The sequence below is a fragment of the Leptosomus discolor genome, chromosome 6, assembly GCF_034619465.1.
Source record: "Leptosomus discolor isolate bLepDis1 chromosome 6, bLepDis1.hap2, whole genome shotgun sequence".
Lineage (NCBI taxonomy): Eukaryota > Metazoa > Chordata > Aves > Leptosomiformes > Leptosomidae > Leptosomus > Leptosomus discolor.
The window spans coordinates 44,136,087-44,151,493 of NC_141396.1; the positions used below are offsets into that span (position 1 = coordinate 44,136,087).

At 40.3% G+C, this 15,407-nt stretch overlaps 1 protein-coding gene across 1 annotated transcript in view; it reads right to left on the reverse strand.

Annotated features, from left to right (window-relative positions):
• Nucleotides 1–2,231: 2,231 nt before the first annotated feature.
• FAM171A1 (family with sequence similarity 171 member A1) overlaps nucleotides 2,232–15,407 on the reverse strand; it is an 86,989-nt gene continuing 73,813 nt past the window's right edge. The window contains exons 6-8 of the mRNA XM_086467074.1: nucleotides 7,158–7,274; nucleotides 4,596–4,710; nucleotides 2,232–3,933 (exon numbers count right to left, since the gene is read on the reverse strand). Of these exons, the coding sequence (XP_086323200.1) occupies nucleotides 2,232–3,933; nucleotides 4,596–4,710; nucleotides 7,158–7,274 (1,934 nt within the window). The remainder of the gene's footprint in view (nucleotides 3,934–4,595; nucleotides 4,711–7,157; nucleotides 7,275–15,407) is intronic.

Here is a 15,407-nt window from a genome sequence, read left to right on the forward strand (position 1 = left end):
CTCATACACAGAAATTTTAAACAGAATGTTTACTTGATGCAGCACTCTGAGTGACACTGTACTACAAGCACTTACTGACATCTGATAAATACTATTCCTTTAAAGTGGTATTTTTCTGATCAGTGACCGTGCACAGACCGACAATAAGTAACCCAGACCCCAGAGCCAGTTCTCGTGTGGTCTGTAGGAGAATTCCTAAACAGAACAGGAAAGACCCTGGAACAGATGTGATGAGTAAAACACAACTTACTGCTAATATGGTGATTTCAATATTCAGTGCACTCCACAAATATTATTTTAGATTTCTTTTATGACATGTATCACTTCCAAACATGAATCAAAGCAAAACAGAGGCGATGTGGTTTTATGGATGGAGAGGAGCATTGGCCTGGGAACTAGGAAATTTGGGCTTGAGCCCAGACTCCCAGGTAAGACATTCAGTAAGAAGGAAATTACAACACTGGCCTCCTAAGAAAACCTGGAAATCTACCGAAAAAAAGAGCAATGAACCCGAGTCAGGGCTTATTATTAAAAATTAAATAGGAACTATATAACACTTTCTCTAATCACTTTAGAGATTACATAATAAAAAACTTTATTAAGCATAACTGCTGCTAATGCTGCATAAAAATAATGGAGTGAAACATGATAAACTGAACATATATGAAGGATTCCGCTGGAGTGGAAGTCACATACTTTCCCTTCTTTGAACCCAATTCATGAAGAAGTGAGAAGTGTAGAGTAAGTGTGAGTACCCGCAGAAATCTCAGAAAGGAAACCGGTCCCACAGGAAGCATGACTCCATAGAGAGTTTTGGTGGCACCAGGATTTCATTTCCAAAGCCTTCAGTGATATCTATGCAAATAGTTATGTATTTATCAAGATAGTGAGGATGCTTTTCTGAAAAGGGGTTTAAATTTCAGTATGGAGTGAAGTTCATGAGAACTGCATAAGAAAGTGTGTCACTAAGTCACACAATCATAAATATGCATAGCAAAAGTGAAACCAAAGAATTTTTCTTATTAAATAATATAAAATAATGTGATGACCACCAACAGAGGAAAAAAATGGACAAAGATATTTTTTGCAGTTTATTTTCAATTATAATTTTTGGATAACCAAGCAGCTCTGTATGGAGAAAGCACAGAAGTGTCATTCTGGCACTTTTGGATAGTACATTTTTTTTTCTTTTTTCCAAAATTTTTCTAGACACATTCAGTCCACTTGCTCGGTCTATAGTCCATTTTATATGAGCATGATTAGCTCATATGATTCCAGAGGAAACTAGCAATATATACAGTCCATGAAACTATCTTCTTGGCTACTCTGGGCCCTTTAAAATGTCTTCTAAGTCTATCCTGGCTAAACAGAATCCACGATATACATGATAGCTACAGAATACACTGTATTGAAATGAGAAATGCTTAGCACAAAATGGGACTCTTGGCATGCAGCTTAAAATAAAAGGTAGAAGTTCAGTTTATAAAATCCCAAACAGGGTCAATTAAAAGGAGTTAGCAAAAGAAGGGACTGTTCATTGTTACTGTAAAAAAGGCACTTTGAGTAAATGGGACCAGAATTGGAGGAATCTTAGTCGACACAAAGTTCAGTTTGGTTTCATAAAAAGGCTTCAATGCTAAGGGATGCTACTCAAGTTTCCTGCAGTTTTACATTAAAATAAATTGCTGAGTAGTTTATAATAAAGGACATAAAATGTTTACAACCAACTTGTAAAATTAAGAAAAGCATAGTATAAGCAAAATATTACTAAAAGCAGCAATGCATAGCCTTTCATTGAGATAATGCACAATTTTGGACACCATGTGTCAAACTCTTGCTTTTAAGATACTTTCAGTAGCATTATCAACATAAAATTGGCCTACAAAACAAAAGCTTTACCAGCTCCCATTCATAAGGAGACTGAGGTTATAAACCAACCAAAACAATTTGTCAGTATTTTCAACATCCTGGATGACCAATATCAAGTATATGGAATAACAATCACACTCTTTGTTCAGCTATCTCACTGGAGGCAGCCGTTAAATCAGAGAAATGATTTTAATTCTTTTCTAACATTTACACAGTAATGCATTTAAGTTCTTTCAAATGTTGCTCACCACAGTTTGTTTTTCTCTCCACAACAAAAAAAAGACAAGAAAAAATCAAGCACTTCCACAGAAAGAATATTTGGCAATTTTATACTCCACTGAATGGTGGATTTTCACAATAACTCACTTTAGATTGAAAGTCATTAGTGGTCTTTCCTCTCGTTTCTGCCAAGGACTCTTCTTATCTTCACCCTGGTCATCTTCCTCATCCTCCTCATCCTCCTCATCATCGTGAACTGATGTTCCATGTTCAGGACTAGTTAATGGCTCTGGTTTGGTATCCACAGTTCTTGTTTCCTCCTGCAGGCTGGGCAGCTGCACACCACTTCTCTTACTAGTGCCTTCTAGTAGGCATCGTAGAGCATTGTCCTCCGGGCTACACACTGCTGTTCCACACTCGCTGCCACTTTGGTCCATGTCATCCAAGTACACAAGTTGTGTGTAAGCTGTGCTATCTGAAACCTTCCGCTCTCTCTGCTGGTGCTCTTGCACTGGTGGGTGACTCTGTGTCGCAGACAGATGATCTCCTCTTCCCTTTCGGGCAGATTTTGGTTCATTCATGTCAACACCAGAGTCCAAACTGGCATCATTACTCCCATTCCTACCAGCTCTTTGGAGATCGATGTATGAATGTCTAACATGAGCATTTGAACGTCCATCTAGAGAAACAAACCACGCTCGAGGATGAGGCAATGGCTTTCCACCTCCTAATTCCATCAAAGCCTTTTCTGTAAGAAGCTGCACTTCGCTATTCATTTGTGCCAGGGATGCATCATTAAGTGAGGCAGGAATAGAAATAGACTCAGACATGGAAGCATTTTGTTGACTCCACTCAGCTGCACCTGCATCTTGCAAATGCTGCTGAGATATTGCTTGGGATGCTAACTGTTGGGGTTGCAGCTGTTGTGGGGGGTGTGGAAAAAGCCGTGCATGAGGGTTAGGAAGCTCAGCCTGAAGTCTTTCTATATCAATCTGCTGGTCAGCTGGGACAACCAGTGGCTGGCTAACAAAAGGGTGTTCTCCTGGCAATTTCATGTAATGACCTGGGATGACCAATGCAGGCAAAACTTTTCTGTAAACACTGTCATTGACTTGGTCAACAGAATTGCAGCAGATTAACTGACCTGGTCGAGGGAAAGATGTAGGTCTTTCAAGGTGATCAACTGAACGAGACATCATACAATCAGCAGGTCTGCAGTCCAGCAGCTCTTTTTCAGGGGCTGAAGGTGTGGGGTATATTTGTTCCTGAATATTGTATTTACTTCCAGTAGTGATATGGTTCATAGATACTTGAATTTCTCTCTCTTGCTTTTCAAATAAAGGCTGAGACAGCATAGCATTGTAACTTCTCCTATACTCATCTTTGATAGGGGACTCATAGCCTTCAGCTGTTTCTGTAGATTTTCTTGTCTTTAAAGGAAAACTATCGGCTGATTTGTGGTAGTCTTTTCTTAGAGACCCGCTGGGAGTCAGGTCATCCAAGGAAATTCTACTCTTATCTTTCTCCTTGTCAGAGAGCAGTTCCTCTCGCGAGCTGAACTCCTGGGAAGTACTGAATGAGTGTTTCAGCATAGGTGTGTGCATATCTGCTTCTCCACTCGGTGATACCATCTCCATGTGGACAGCACCGATTAATTCCTTTGCACCTGAGTTTTCAGTGAGTCCATTGCTAGCAACAGACAACCCGCCAGGAAATTCTGACTCGCGACGTGAAAATATTAGATTTATATGGGACATTGAGGTTGCTTGATCCTTCTTAGAAGTGTCCAGTGCTGTTGAAAGTTGCAGTTTCTTGTGATGCTGACGTGGTTTTAAACATTTTCTTCTATAAAAGCCGGCAACAAAAGAAGTTAAGACATTTATGACTGTTGTACGCAGGAACAAGAGAAGCAAGTATGTCTTAATGGGAGATTCTTAAGCAGTGATTAGTATTAGGGGAATTGAGCTTTTATTACATAACTTAACAATTAAAAGCTTATCCCAGCAGCAAAGATAAAATTAAAGAATAACTAATGCCAATTGGGAAATAGTTCAAGCACCAATTACAAATTGGAGCAAATGTCTGGAGGAGGCAAATACAAAATCATGCATTAACATACACTTGTTGATAAAAGTTTAACGTTAATTTTAATGTAAGACTAATAGAACACTTGCAAATGTGTAGCAGGTACCCTGGCAGAGATCTTGGACCTATGCCCATGTTCAATAGGAGGTTTTAAATTATCTTACAAGGAAAACACAGGTACAGGTGTGTGTGTGATCCACTCAACTACCATCCTGCCAAAGGCAGGGATTGTATGAGCTGCTTGTAACTAGAAACATATGAAATTTGATCGCACTGTTCCTTTCTTCTTCAAGTCCTTGCTTGCCTTTTTTTTTTTTTACCCCTGAAGTAAAAATGTTTCAATACAAAAGCTTTTAATTTCATGAGCACAAAAAAGTTTATATTTCCAACATGAACTAAGTAACCTGGGTGGTGAGTCTTACCTGCAATAATACAAGAGCAGACACAGTAAGACTAGAAGTATGAGAGCCATCCCTCCTAAAATTGCCAAAAGAAACATCGTGTGATAGCTCGTAATGTCGTGTGTTACAACGGGACCTGGAAGGCCAGAAAAGAGAATTTAGACCTGCAACAACCTGCAAACAGGAAGAGGAACAACACTTAAACAGAGGGACATCTTCCTTGTTATCAGGGTGCTAAATGAGCAATGCTGCCGCTCACAGCCCTGGTGCCCACTAAGCAGACTGTCTCCGGAGAAGGGAGCAAGTTGTGGAGAAAGCATGTGCTGGTTTTCATGACTGCAAGTCCAAGTCCAAATAGATCATTCTGTGCAAAAGCAGTTAGTTTCAAAGGGAGCATGCATCAGTGAGTGCTGCCTCCCAGGTACTGATGCTGCCACAGTGTGCCAAAGCCCTCCTCACCAGAGAAAAGCCATCACAGCATCTTCCAGCACTGTAATGCATGCAGCAGCACTGCGGCCAACAACTTTAACAACGTTCGTGGTGCTTTGCACTAAACAGTACCTACAGTGCAGTACAGGATTCATTGGAAGATGTGTGGGTGCTCTGAAGTCTAGATCAAGCCAAGCCAAGCAGATCTTCAGTAGCTTTAAAAACCAGGCCACTAGTGAAACAGTGTTCTAACTCCAGGTTTCAGTAATGCTCAGGAAATGTTCTAACATCCAAAGGAATGCACACACGTGGGCAGCATCTGTTCACAATTACACATACGTAACCCTGTTGGTTTGTAAAATCCTTATCATGATTTTGAAATAAAGGCCCAAATTCTCATCTGCAAGCAAGGAAGTACAGCACCAGCTGAAAAGTAACATGCATATACAGTGAAGGGCAGCAAACTTGGCCAACATTAAGGTTCTAGATCATGAGGTTTGTGAAACCTCATCTGTGGTCTGTAGAGCCACTGCTAGGAATACAAAGATAACTTTTGTCCATTTTTTGAGATAAGAAATCAAATAGATTCAATGAGGAGATAAAATAAGCAAGAAGATATTAACCTCATTAAAAATAACATCAAGTATCTTGCGTTTGGGAAATCTGAATACTTATACATACTGTCCCACCACGACCTTTACATAATTGATTGATACTGTTGCTTCAAGACATTAACCAGAAAGAAGAAACAAATCACTTGAATTTTTCAGGAAAATGTTGTTCTCACTTCAATGAAGTTTCAGGAATCCAGATCTAGCTCTCAGAAAGAAGGAAAATAAAATACGAGTAGAAATTGTGCCATACAAGTTAAACTGCAAGGACAAGCCTTCTCCTGTTAGAGCTGCAGGCCTTCTAACCTTAGAGTTACAGGCACAATTTCATGACTAGCGTAACTTCCTTGAAGTCTGGGACAGAGCTGTACTAGGAAACATTTGTCTCAAAGCACCTGTGTTTTCTTAAAGTACAATTATTTTGTAAAATCCCATTAAATTCAATACAATAGCTTACTCAGGTCTGCACCTGCCTCTGAACTCTGTTCAGCAATGAATCAGGTGAATATTCCAGCAGTTTCAGTTAATATAACCTCAAATAAAAAGGTTGCATATCATGAAACAACTGCATGGAATATATAAGCAGACTTTAAGAACAGTCCTCATGTTAGAGTTTCTGTTGTTGCTTAGATATAGTTTATGTAGCTTGCACAGCCAAGGCAAGAATGTTTTCATTTCTACTGTATTTGGTTTTCATCCAGAAAACCCAATAAAGAAAATCTGTAAGAGGAGGAGATTTTTTGTTTGATTGATTGGGTCTTTTATACACAGAGGCATCTCTGATTATTGGTGGCTGAAGAACTAATACTAAGAAATCTGAGGCAGCCACAGACAGAAAAAATGAAGAGCAAGCTGCAACGTTAATAATCTCCACAGGCACAGAAATACATATAAAGCCTAGTTGAAAGGTTCAAAGTCATTTTCTACAGTTATGACACCAGGCTTGCAGATGGCAACCAGTCAGCTCATCTAATGCCACTCTGCTAATATAACTCCTAGAACTTCTGTGTCGAGTTATTCGCGGTGTAAATTCACCAGTCACCAAGATGATGCAAAGCATAAATCAGGGCAAAATGAGCATCTTCAGCATAAAAAAAAAAAAGTCACAATCAATCAATCCAATAGTAAATGTCTAACCCAGGATGATGCTGGTCTTAGGTGAATCCATTTCTTTGGGAGTTTCTGTACAGAAACTCCACAGCACTTATTTTTCTACCTGCTGGAACACCAATACATTGATGTTATATCTTCCCCCATTTTCTAGCAATGGCTCTACCAGGCAGTGGTGACATAAATGCATCAAAGCAGGAACACTTCAAAAAGTTTCCCATCGAAATGAGTCAGAGATTTTGAGCACAAGGGTTGCCCCCCACAATCCCTGAAAGACTTTAGCCCTTTACTTTCAGATTTCTGTTTTCTAACAATCCATTATTGATCAAGCTGTGGCATCTCAGATGAGGTCACTCTGAAAAATATAAACATTATATATGAATAAATAATTACTCAACGCTGCGAATATCAATAAAATTCAATTCCATCTTACCTGGGATAGTAGGTGACATAGCTGCAACCCAGTAGCCCAGCTGAGGTGCGATGTAAGTCCAAGTCAACTGATTTCCTTCTTGTTGTACAAGGCCCAAACTACTTTTCAGCCATGTCCCTGTAAATGTAAAGGTTGCAGGAAGGTGTTACAGATATACTCACACCTTCCTCTGCAAACACGTGGAAAAGCAAGCCGTAACAAAACCCGTTGATGTGCTGTAGGGGCTGGGTACATTGCTGGGAAGTGGGAGATCCTGACTTTTTGTCACTGGCATCTGAGAGCTCCTGCAAGCAGTCACCTCATGGGCCTTCTCAGGAGCTTCATACGCAAAAAACATTTAAGATTAAATAAAACTAATAAACCTTCAAAAAGGGTTAAAAGAAAACAATTATTGTCATATTAGAATCCCCTTTTTTGAGGAAGGATATTCCTGAAGATGATTATATGTAGACAGCCCACTCAAAAATTGTATTTCAAGAGACAACATGCCTCCCAGACCTGCACACCACCTTTCTATCAGCTCTGGCTGTCAGCTTCCAGAAGACTGAAGAAAATACCTCCTCAAAATGTTACTTTTCCTATATAGAAGACAAGCTTACGAATGTTACTGCCAATAAATGTAGAATTGCACCATCACTTTGATTCGGCAACGTTAGTCATTCAGAATGTGTGTACATCCAGGAATACTTGCTTTGTAACGGACGATGAGTTCATGTTTCTCAAAGGAAATGTAATAGATTTTTTAGAATTATCAACCAATCATTTCAAAATAACTAAGATTTACAATTTTAAAGCATGTGTTTAAGTTCACATAACTCTTAAGCAGTCCAGATTGACAATCCGCACTGGTTGAGAGCTGTTCTACTTTCAGAAGATAAATTTTGTTGCAAGAATTTGGCTACGAAAAACCTTTACAACTGAATCAGCTGTATGCCTTAAGACCCCTGATTCTGGGGCTGTAGGAGGAAAAAAACCCACCTTTGTTTCTCATATATTAAATGTCCAGTATGGCTTGTAGACTGCTCCCTTACTCCCTTTGAAAGAAACACAGACTGGGTGGCTGGGCGCTGAGGGCAGTGGCTGGGAAGCCACCCCTGGTGCCAGGCAGCCTTGGCCTGGCATCTCCCGCAGGTGCTGTACCAGAGGGCAATAAGTCACTCAGGAGGTTCTTCACAGACTTTGGTGGCCACTACCGGTGCAGCTGATCATGTATAGCGAAGGGACAAACCCCTCTGCACTTCTGTAGCGCAGCTCTGCGTTTCTGTGCAAAGCAGGGACAGAATGCTGCATTTCCCTGGCTTAGCTTCAAATGCACACTTTAAAAGCAAGCTGCACCTCGGATTTGTGATTCCCTTTCCTTTAGTCTCCTACATGTAATTCCCTAACCGGTGCTTTTTGTCAGACGTCACTTGAGGCTAAGCACGAGCATTGGTGGGTGACAGTCATCTGGACACTTAGTGCAGAACACACAGAAGAGATGCTGTTGTTGGTTTGGGTTTTTAATACCACTGAGATCCCGGTGATTTCCTGTGTTCCTTAGATTATCCATCTGTGCAAACCCTGTACACATGAGAATGGCTTTTCCGAGTATTTATTTCCTCTCTAATGCTGATTTTTCCTATGTAAGTACACCCTTAAAGTCCAGCATCTTTGGCTCATAATAAATCCATCTGAATATAGTGAAAGGTTTAGAAAAACACATGTTTGAGAGGATTTCTAAGTCTATGTGACTATTATTGCCAGATAGTGGCTCTGTATTTGCAACCAAACTGAATTTGTGGGCAACAGGGGAAAGGAATTACTGATTTTCAGTTTTCCAAGTATCATCTGTTATTTCATAAAGAAAGTCACACAAGGCAAGTAATTTTGATTCACAGTACCAAAAGGACCAGCACATATGGCATCCATAACTGTCGTTATCAGAACACCTTGATGTAGCCATTAGTTTACCTCTTTTAGGGAAACATTATCAGGAAGAATAGAATTGAATTGTCCACAGTTATGTGAGAAGTTTCTGGAAAAACTAGGAAAAGTACATTCATTTTCTCCACTAAGACAGCCACTGTCCCTTCAGATTCTCTACCTCTGCGCTTTTGGGGAAGATATCATAGTAATAGCCCTGAACCACAAGGTGAAAAATAGTCCGTAGGGTCAAAAACTGCTTCCATCTTGTGCCTAAAATGCCATTTGGTGAGAAAACTCCTGTAAGCTTAAACTTTGTCATTTTTTTCCTGCAAGGTTCAGTCAATGAAAATATGCACCAACTATTCAAATATGCAACTATGTGAAACAAAACTTTAAGGCTAAAAGAGATATAAAAGTGCTGAGTTAAAAAAAAAATGGAAGGACCTGGGTGATGAATTCATTTTGCTTCTTATACTTCACTTACCATCTCTAAGCCCTTTAAATTGACACACAAGCAGAACACATACATATGTAATTTAGCAAAGTTCGTTACCTTCATGGTCCATTTTCAGAGCTACCTCCTTGAGCAGAAGCTATTATTGATTCTCTCACTAGGGGGAACTTGTGTCCAGCTCACCTTATTCAAATTACACTGCATTCTAATAACACAATCCTCCTAATGCCTCTTTAAAAGCCTTTTCCTCCATCATACTCCGCTTCCATAATGCAGTGACCAAGAAGCTGACAGAGGCTGCGCTCCTATCACTGCGAGAGCGCTCAGGTGTCATCCTGCCAAACAAGCAGCAGTTCATATTGCTCATATCTTAGCAATGAAAGGAATCCCTGTATTTGCAGTGGAAGCAAACAATAGGGTCTACTGCACACAGTCAGTCAGGTTTCATGCTTGTCTTCTGCTCATTTAGGTCATCCGTTTTTGCTAACCACAGGATATGCTTGAGGACATGTCTTGGTCTGTATAACACCAGGGGAAAATGCAATTCCCTCTCTTTTATGGATAGCTAAGAATTTCAAAAGCGTAACAGGCACATGCGATATCGGTCATCTTTAAACAAGAGTGGTGAAGCTTTTGTTGACCATACCCTACACATCAGTATGTGATGACAGCTCGAAAAGGATTACTTTTTCAATGGCACTGCCCCAGGTTCCTTCATCAGGACAACAGCAAGTGCAGGTTCCTGGCAACCACAAGTACACAATCTCATCAGCTGCCTTTTTTAATACTTTCCAGGTCCAACACTTAGGTGATAAACTCACCTCTTATACTTCCACCATCTCTTACCAACAGTCCACTAACAAAACAGAGCATCCTTCTGCATGGTGGGATGAAGAGAATACAGAACTCCATCCTTCACAACAGCTGTGGCAAAACAGGTTTGCGTGGAACAGTTGAAACACAAAGACCTGTACTGTTTCTTGTGTGACCAAGTAGCTGAAAGCCAACACAGTATTACTGGAAGGAATTGATGTGCCTTCAGTATTCTGCAAATCCATCGGGGCGTTTCCAGGTCTCTCTCATATTTCGTTCTTTATAGGTTCTACCCTGGTCACGTTTCAACTCTCATTAAACACCAAGCAGTGTTGTTGTTGGTCCCTACACGCAATGCCTTGCTGTAATGACTAAGGTTGGATCTTCTACTGAGCAAAATCCAATTGTGTTGCACTTACTGGCTATGCTCCTAGTGTTTCAAGCTGCCTTGAGTAAGCAAGAGCTCATTGCAGTGCAGCCTTGAGAATGAATTCCCTATTCCACCCCAGATTCTTCTTTGCAGCGAGAATCAAGATGTTTTCCTGTTCTAAAAATGCAGCTAATTACCCTCTGTGTCCTCACATACTTGCTCTTGTCAGCAAGGGAGGAGACAGGGGCAATGAGTAAAGAACTTCTTCCATTTTTCTGTCCTTTCCTATCCACTAGCCTGCAAATGGAGGAAGGGCAAGCAGCATTGATTTTTCTTCTCTGCAGGCAGGATTGCAACTGCAGGAGAACTAAGCAGAAGGATTTAGGAGGGGAGAGAGGTCTTACCTCCCTGCATGGCTAAGTGTTATGATAATTTAATTCATTATTCTCCAAATATCCTGTAACATCTATTTCCTCCCCCTGCCCAAGTCAGCACAATCAACCAGCTTCACTGCTTATTAAGTTTTATACATGATGTGCAATAATTGTTAAGTCACAAGCAATACAAGATTATAAATAAAAAACAGTACAAAGAACTGGATGTAATGGAACTGATCATTTTCGTTCAAGACTGACTATGTAGTTCCAAAGAAAACATGTCGATGTATCTGTGGAGCAGAAACAGCAAGTTCAGTATAGTTTGAAAGCACTGCATGATTTGGGCCAGTTTGCCATTAATTCTTAAAGAGTGTCTGGTGCTTCACGGAAAACTTCTATATATAGAGACATTCTTGCTTATAGATCATTTTTACATTTCTCTTCCTCTTTTTCCTCTATTACTGCTCAGTGGAGCCAACATGCTGATCCAGGACTCAAGTCAGGGGAGCTGTCTCCTGGCTCAAACTAATGGCAGGGGGAGAACCAAGAAGTTTCTTAACTCTTTCCTCACCAAATTACATTTAGTATTACTGACTTCTTGCAATAAATGGTATCATTTACAAATTAATTCTTAAAAAGCTTATAAAACAGCTACCCAGAACTCCTTCGTATATGTAACTTAAAAGCAAGATAAGAGATCTACCATCCTTAACACTACAAAGAAAATAAAAATGAGAGTACTTGAAAAGAAATACAAATCAAAAACCCATCAGATAGAGAAAGCAGAGCTCCATCTGACTGCAAAAACACCCAAATATCAGAAACAACTTGAGAATTTCAGCAGAGCAGGAGAAATAAATTCTTCTAGAGAGGAGCATCTTTATACTTTGCAGTAACTTTGATTCTGATGAACTTGCTTATTTATCTCAGGCAGATTTTAGGACTTACCAATGGGGGCAAGAGGGGGTTATCACGAGTAAATTTAACAGTAAAAGGTTTGCATATTAAACCTCCATTGCAACACACATTCTGCACTAAAAATGCCTTTTTAGTTTACTCCTAAATCAGATTGAAAAATGGCACTTTCAGCAAGGACGGTGTCCAGATGGGCAGCTATTGCAGAAAAGCCATTACAGACCAGCTATTTCAGACTGTTTCCCTGCACAATCAGGTCACTGCATGTACGGCCAGTCTGCCCAGGAAAGAGACGTCCTATTGTCTTCAATGACACTATTCCGTGTGAGAGCTTGCTGGGTCCAGGCAGCATGAATGGATCTGTCTTTGTACTCTAGATGCACAATGCCTCCAAGTAAGACATTAGTTCCATATTTTAAAGCTAGACCATATTCTTTTAAATTAATTTGTAGTGAAATGCAGGGAATCGTACACGCCTCTGGCTTCCACTTGTGTGACCATGCATGCTGACAACCCCGCACTGCTCCAGCTCAAGCAAACGACAGCCCTCCTACCAGCCTACGTCCAGGCAGGACTGCCACACCAGGCCAGCCGCTCAGCAGAGACGCACGTGACGCCTAGTACAGCCAAGGAGACAAAGTCCCCACTTGTGTGCCGGCTGCGAGGGGAGTCTGCATGCTGGCACCCCAGCACAGAACTTGGCTCTCTGGGATGACGTGTAATGCCACTTACTTCAGGTTTATCTTCCCAAGCTGACCATTTTGGAGCCTCCCAGATCATTTCTGCTGCAGTGACTTCTGCTGACTTTGACTGCATAGACGGATCAAAACAGTTCTGGTAAATGATTGTCAGAGGAGTGTGCTATAGCCAGCAGCTTCCCCTAAGGACAGTCCTAAAGTCTAAATAATGCTAGTGTTTAAATATATGGTAGCTATGGCAGGGTTTTTTTTTCCATAAACTACTTTTACAAGTGAGCTTTTGGTAGCAAACTCTGCCATCGGTCAAATACCGTTTGCTTTTTATTTTGTTAACTGGTGATAGGATTGTCCAATCCTGCTCAAGCAGGGAACCAAAATTGTGCTATTTACAGCACAAATTATTTCCATCCAACAGGTTTGACAAATAAGAGGATTTAATTAGCCAGAGAACAAATTAAGCACAATCCCATTATATGAATTTATTTTTATTCACAAGATTATCTTCCCTGAACAAAAGAGTTTTGGAAAGAAAAGAAAGATACTTTTAACAGTACTACTTAATAGCGTAGATGTTTTAAACAAATGTTCTTAATGAGAAGTGCTTTTCTTTCAGCACAGATCTCTTCTGTGATGTCTACAATGTCTTGTAAGATTGCCTTGCTTAGGCAGAGATTCACAGTTAAATGGAGATATACGTGTCAAAAGGAATGAGGCAGGTTGTTATCAGACAGTGTAGGACAGCAAAGGATATTCAAATATACTAACGGTCTTTCTACAAGTAATTGATTTAGACACTTCAAATGGCAACGTTATTATGGAGAGTTAATCAAGGGCAAGTTTGTGAAAACAACTTCCTAAAGCCCATTCTGACACACATAAATTGTAGCTTTTCATTCTACCAGCTGAAAGCTGCTTATCAGATTTCTTCTTCCAACTGAAAATCACCTCTAATGTGCATCAGCATGGGAAGTTTTACTACAAAAGGATGGGGTTTGGAGTTTTACTTTTCTCATATTCTAAAAAGCTAAAAGCCACTGAAATTGAAAGTTGAAAAATTCCTTCTTGAACAGTGGTAGAGATTACTCTCCTCCTCCCCCTCCCTTCAATACACCTGGGTTTAAAAATTCATAGTATTTAAGTTAATATTACAATTTTGGTTTTGGAGTTGCTAAGCAATGTCAAAATATACATGTCCCTGCTCTGAGATCATACCTTCATTATTCTTCCTCTCTTACAGGATTTGTTACACAAGCCTTCCGGGGCTAAATCCTGCTACTGTTCTAGCAGCACCGCCGTTATTTGGTGTATGATCAGGGAAACACTTTTAACATCATATCTTGAAGACTTTCGCAAGGAAGTTCAATTTATTACTACTGTCTGCAAAGCTTTGTAGGTTTTGCCATCTCTACTTGTTTTTCCCCTTAACAAAAGAACATGTCAGTTTTCATTATTTAATAGTTTTAATTATGTCTGGGCAGAAGGCAGGGCACATTGTCCAGGCAACTGCTTGCATTGCTTCGGTCCCCTCAGCATTTCCTTCCAGAATGCCAGAACAGAGGAGATTTATTAAAGAAAATGACTTCTAACCACATAATTACTGGTTAATAATTATTTCAAAAGGCAAAGCTGAGTTCTGCTGGCTGGACCACCATCCCGAGTTACTGGTGTATGTCAAAGATACTGCCTTTAATATTCACTTTATCATATTATTAATCACTTGTCAGTTATTGACAAAATTATTAGAACAAGTAATAAATAAAAGCACAAGGCAATTCAAAACACTGCATGCCTTTTCCTTCATTCAGCCTCACATCACACTCATGTTCTATTTCAAGCTGGTAGTGGAAGCAGACGCACATTGGGATTTGATCTACCGTCCCAAGGCCACAGAAGAAAGCTGTCCCAGGCCCTCCTCAGCCTCTTCCAGCCCCACCCAGACACTTCACACTCCTGCTCTCAGCACTCCTGCCTGCACTTCCACCAATCTCCAAGTCATCTCCAACTCAAGCAGCTGCACAAGCACAATAGTCTTTTCTACACTTGAAATTTTGATGTCCACCTCTTCCCACCTTCTGCTGCAGGCGTTCTGTAGGTGGAGCTACAGGGCCATCTACATGACACAATGTACAGTCCGTTATTAAAACCTGTTCCCAGAAGCCATACTATTCATTTCCAGTTTTATTTCCTTGACTACATAATAGTAGATCATTTGCATGTATCGCTACACTTTGGCACCAGCCTGATTCCTTCAACTTCCCCTTAAGCACCATCATACCACCATGTCTGCTTGTCATAAATGCAACTCGGCTGGTATACGAGGTGGGAAGAGGATCAAACGATCCATTCACATCACTTTCACACGTGTAAGCCACAATATCCATTTTAAAAACAACACACATTGATAAACAAACACAACTGCCTCCTGTGATCCACTACACCTCTCCAGAGGAATCATGATAGTGAGAACATACCTCAGTGAGCTACACCATGAAGCGTCAGAGGAAAAGCTTCTTTTCCCTTCAATGCTGAGGTCTGTCTACTACTCTGCAATTATATCTGCACCTATTATGTAGACATCGTACATGGTAAAAAGCTGGGTTTGGTAGCTGCCATTTCTATGGCAACACACAAAATATGAAATTCTTTGAGAGCAGTTAGTTAAAAATCTGTATTCCTCAGTGTATTTAGCCTTTAAGAATAATTTAACCTTCACAGCTG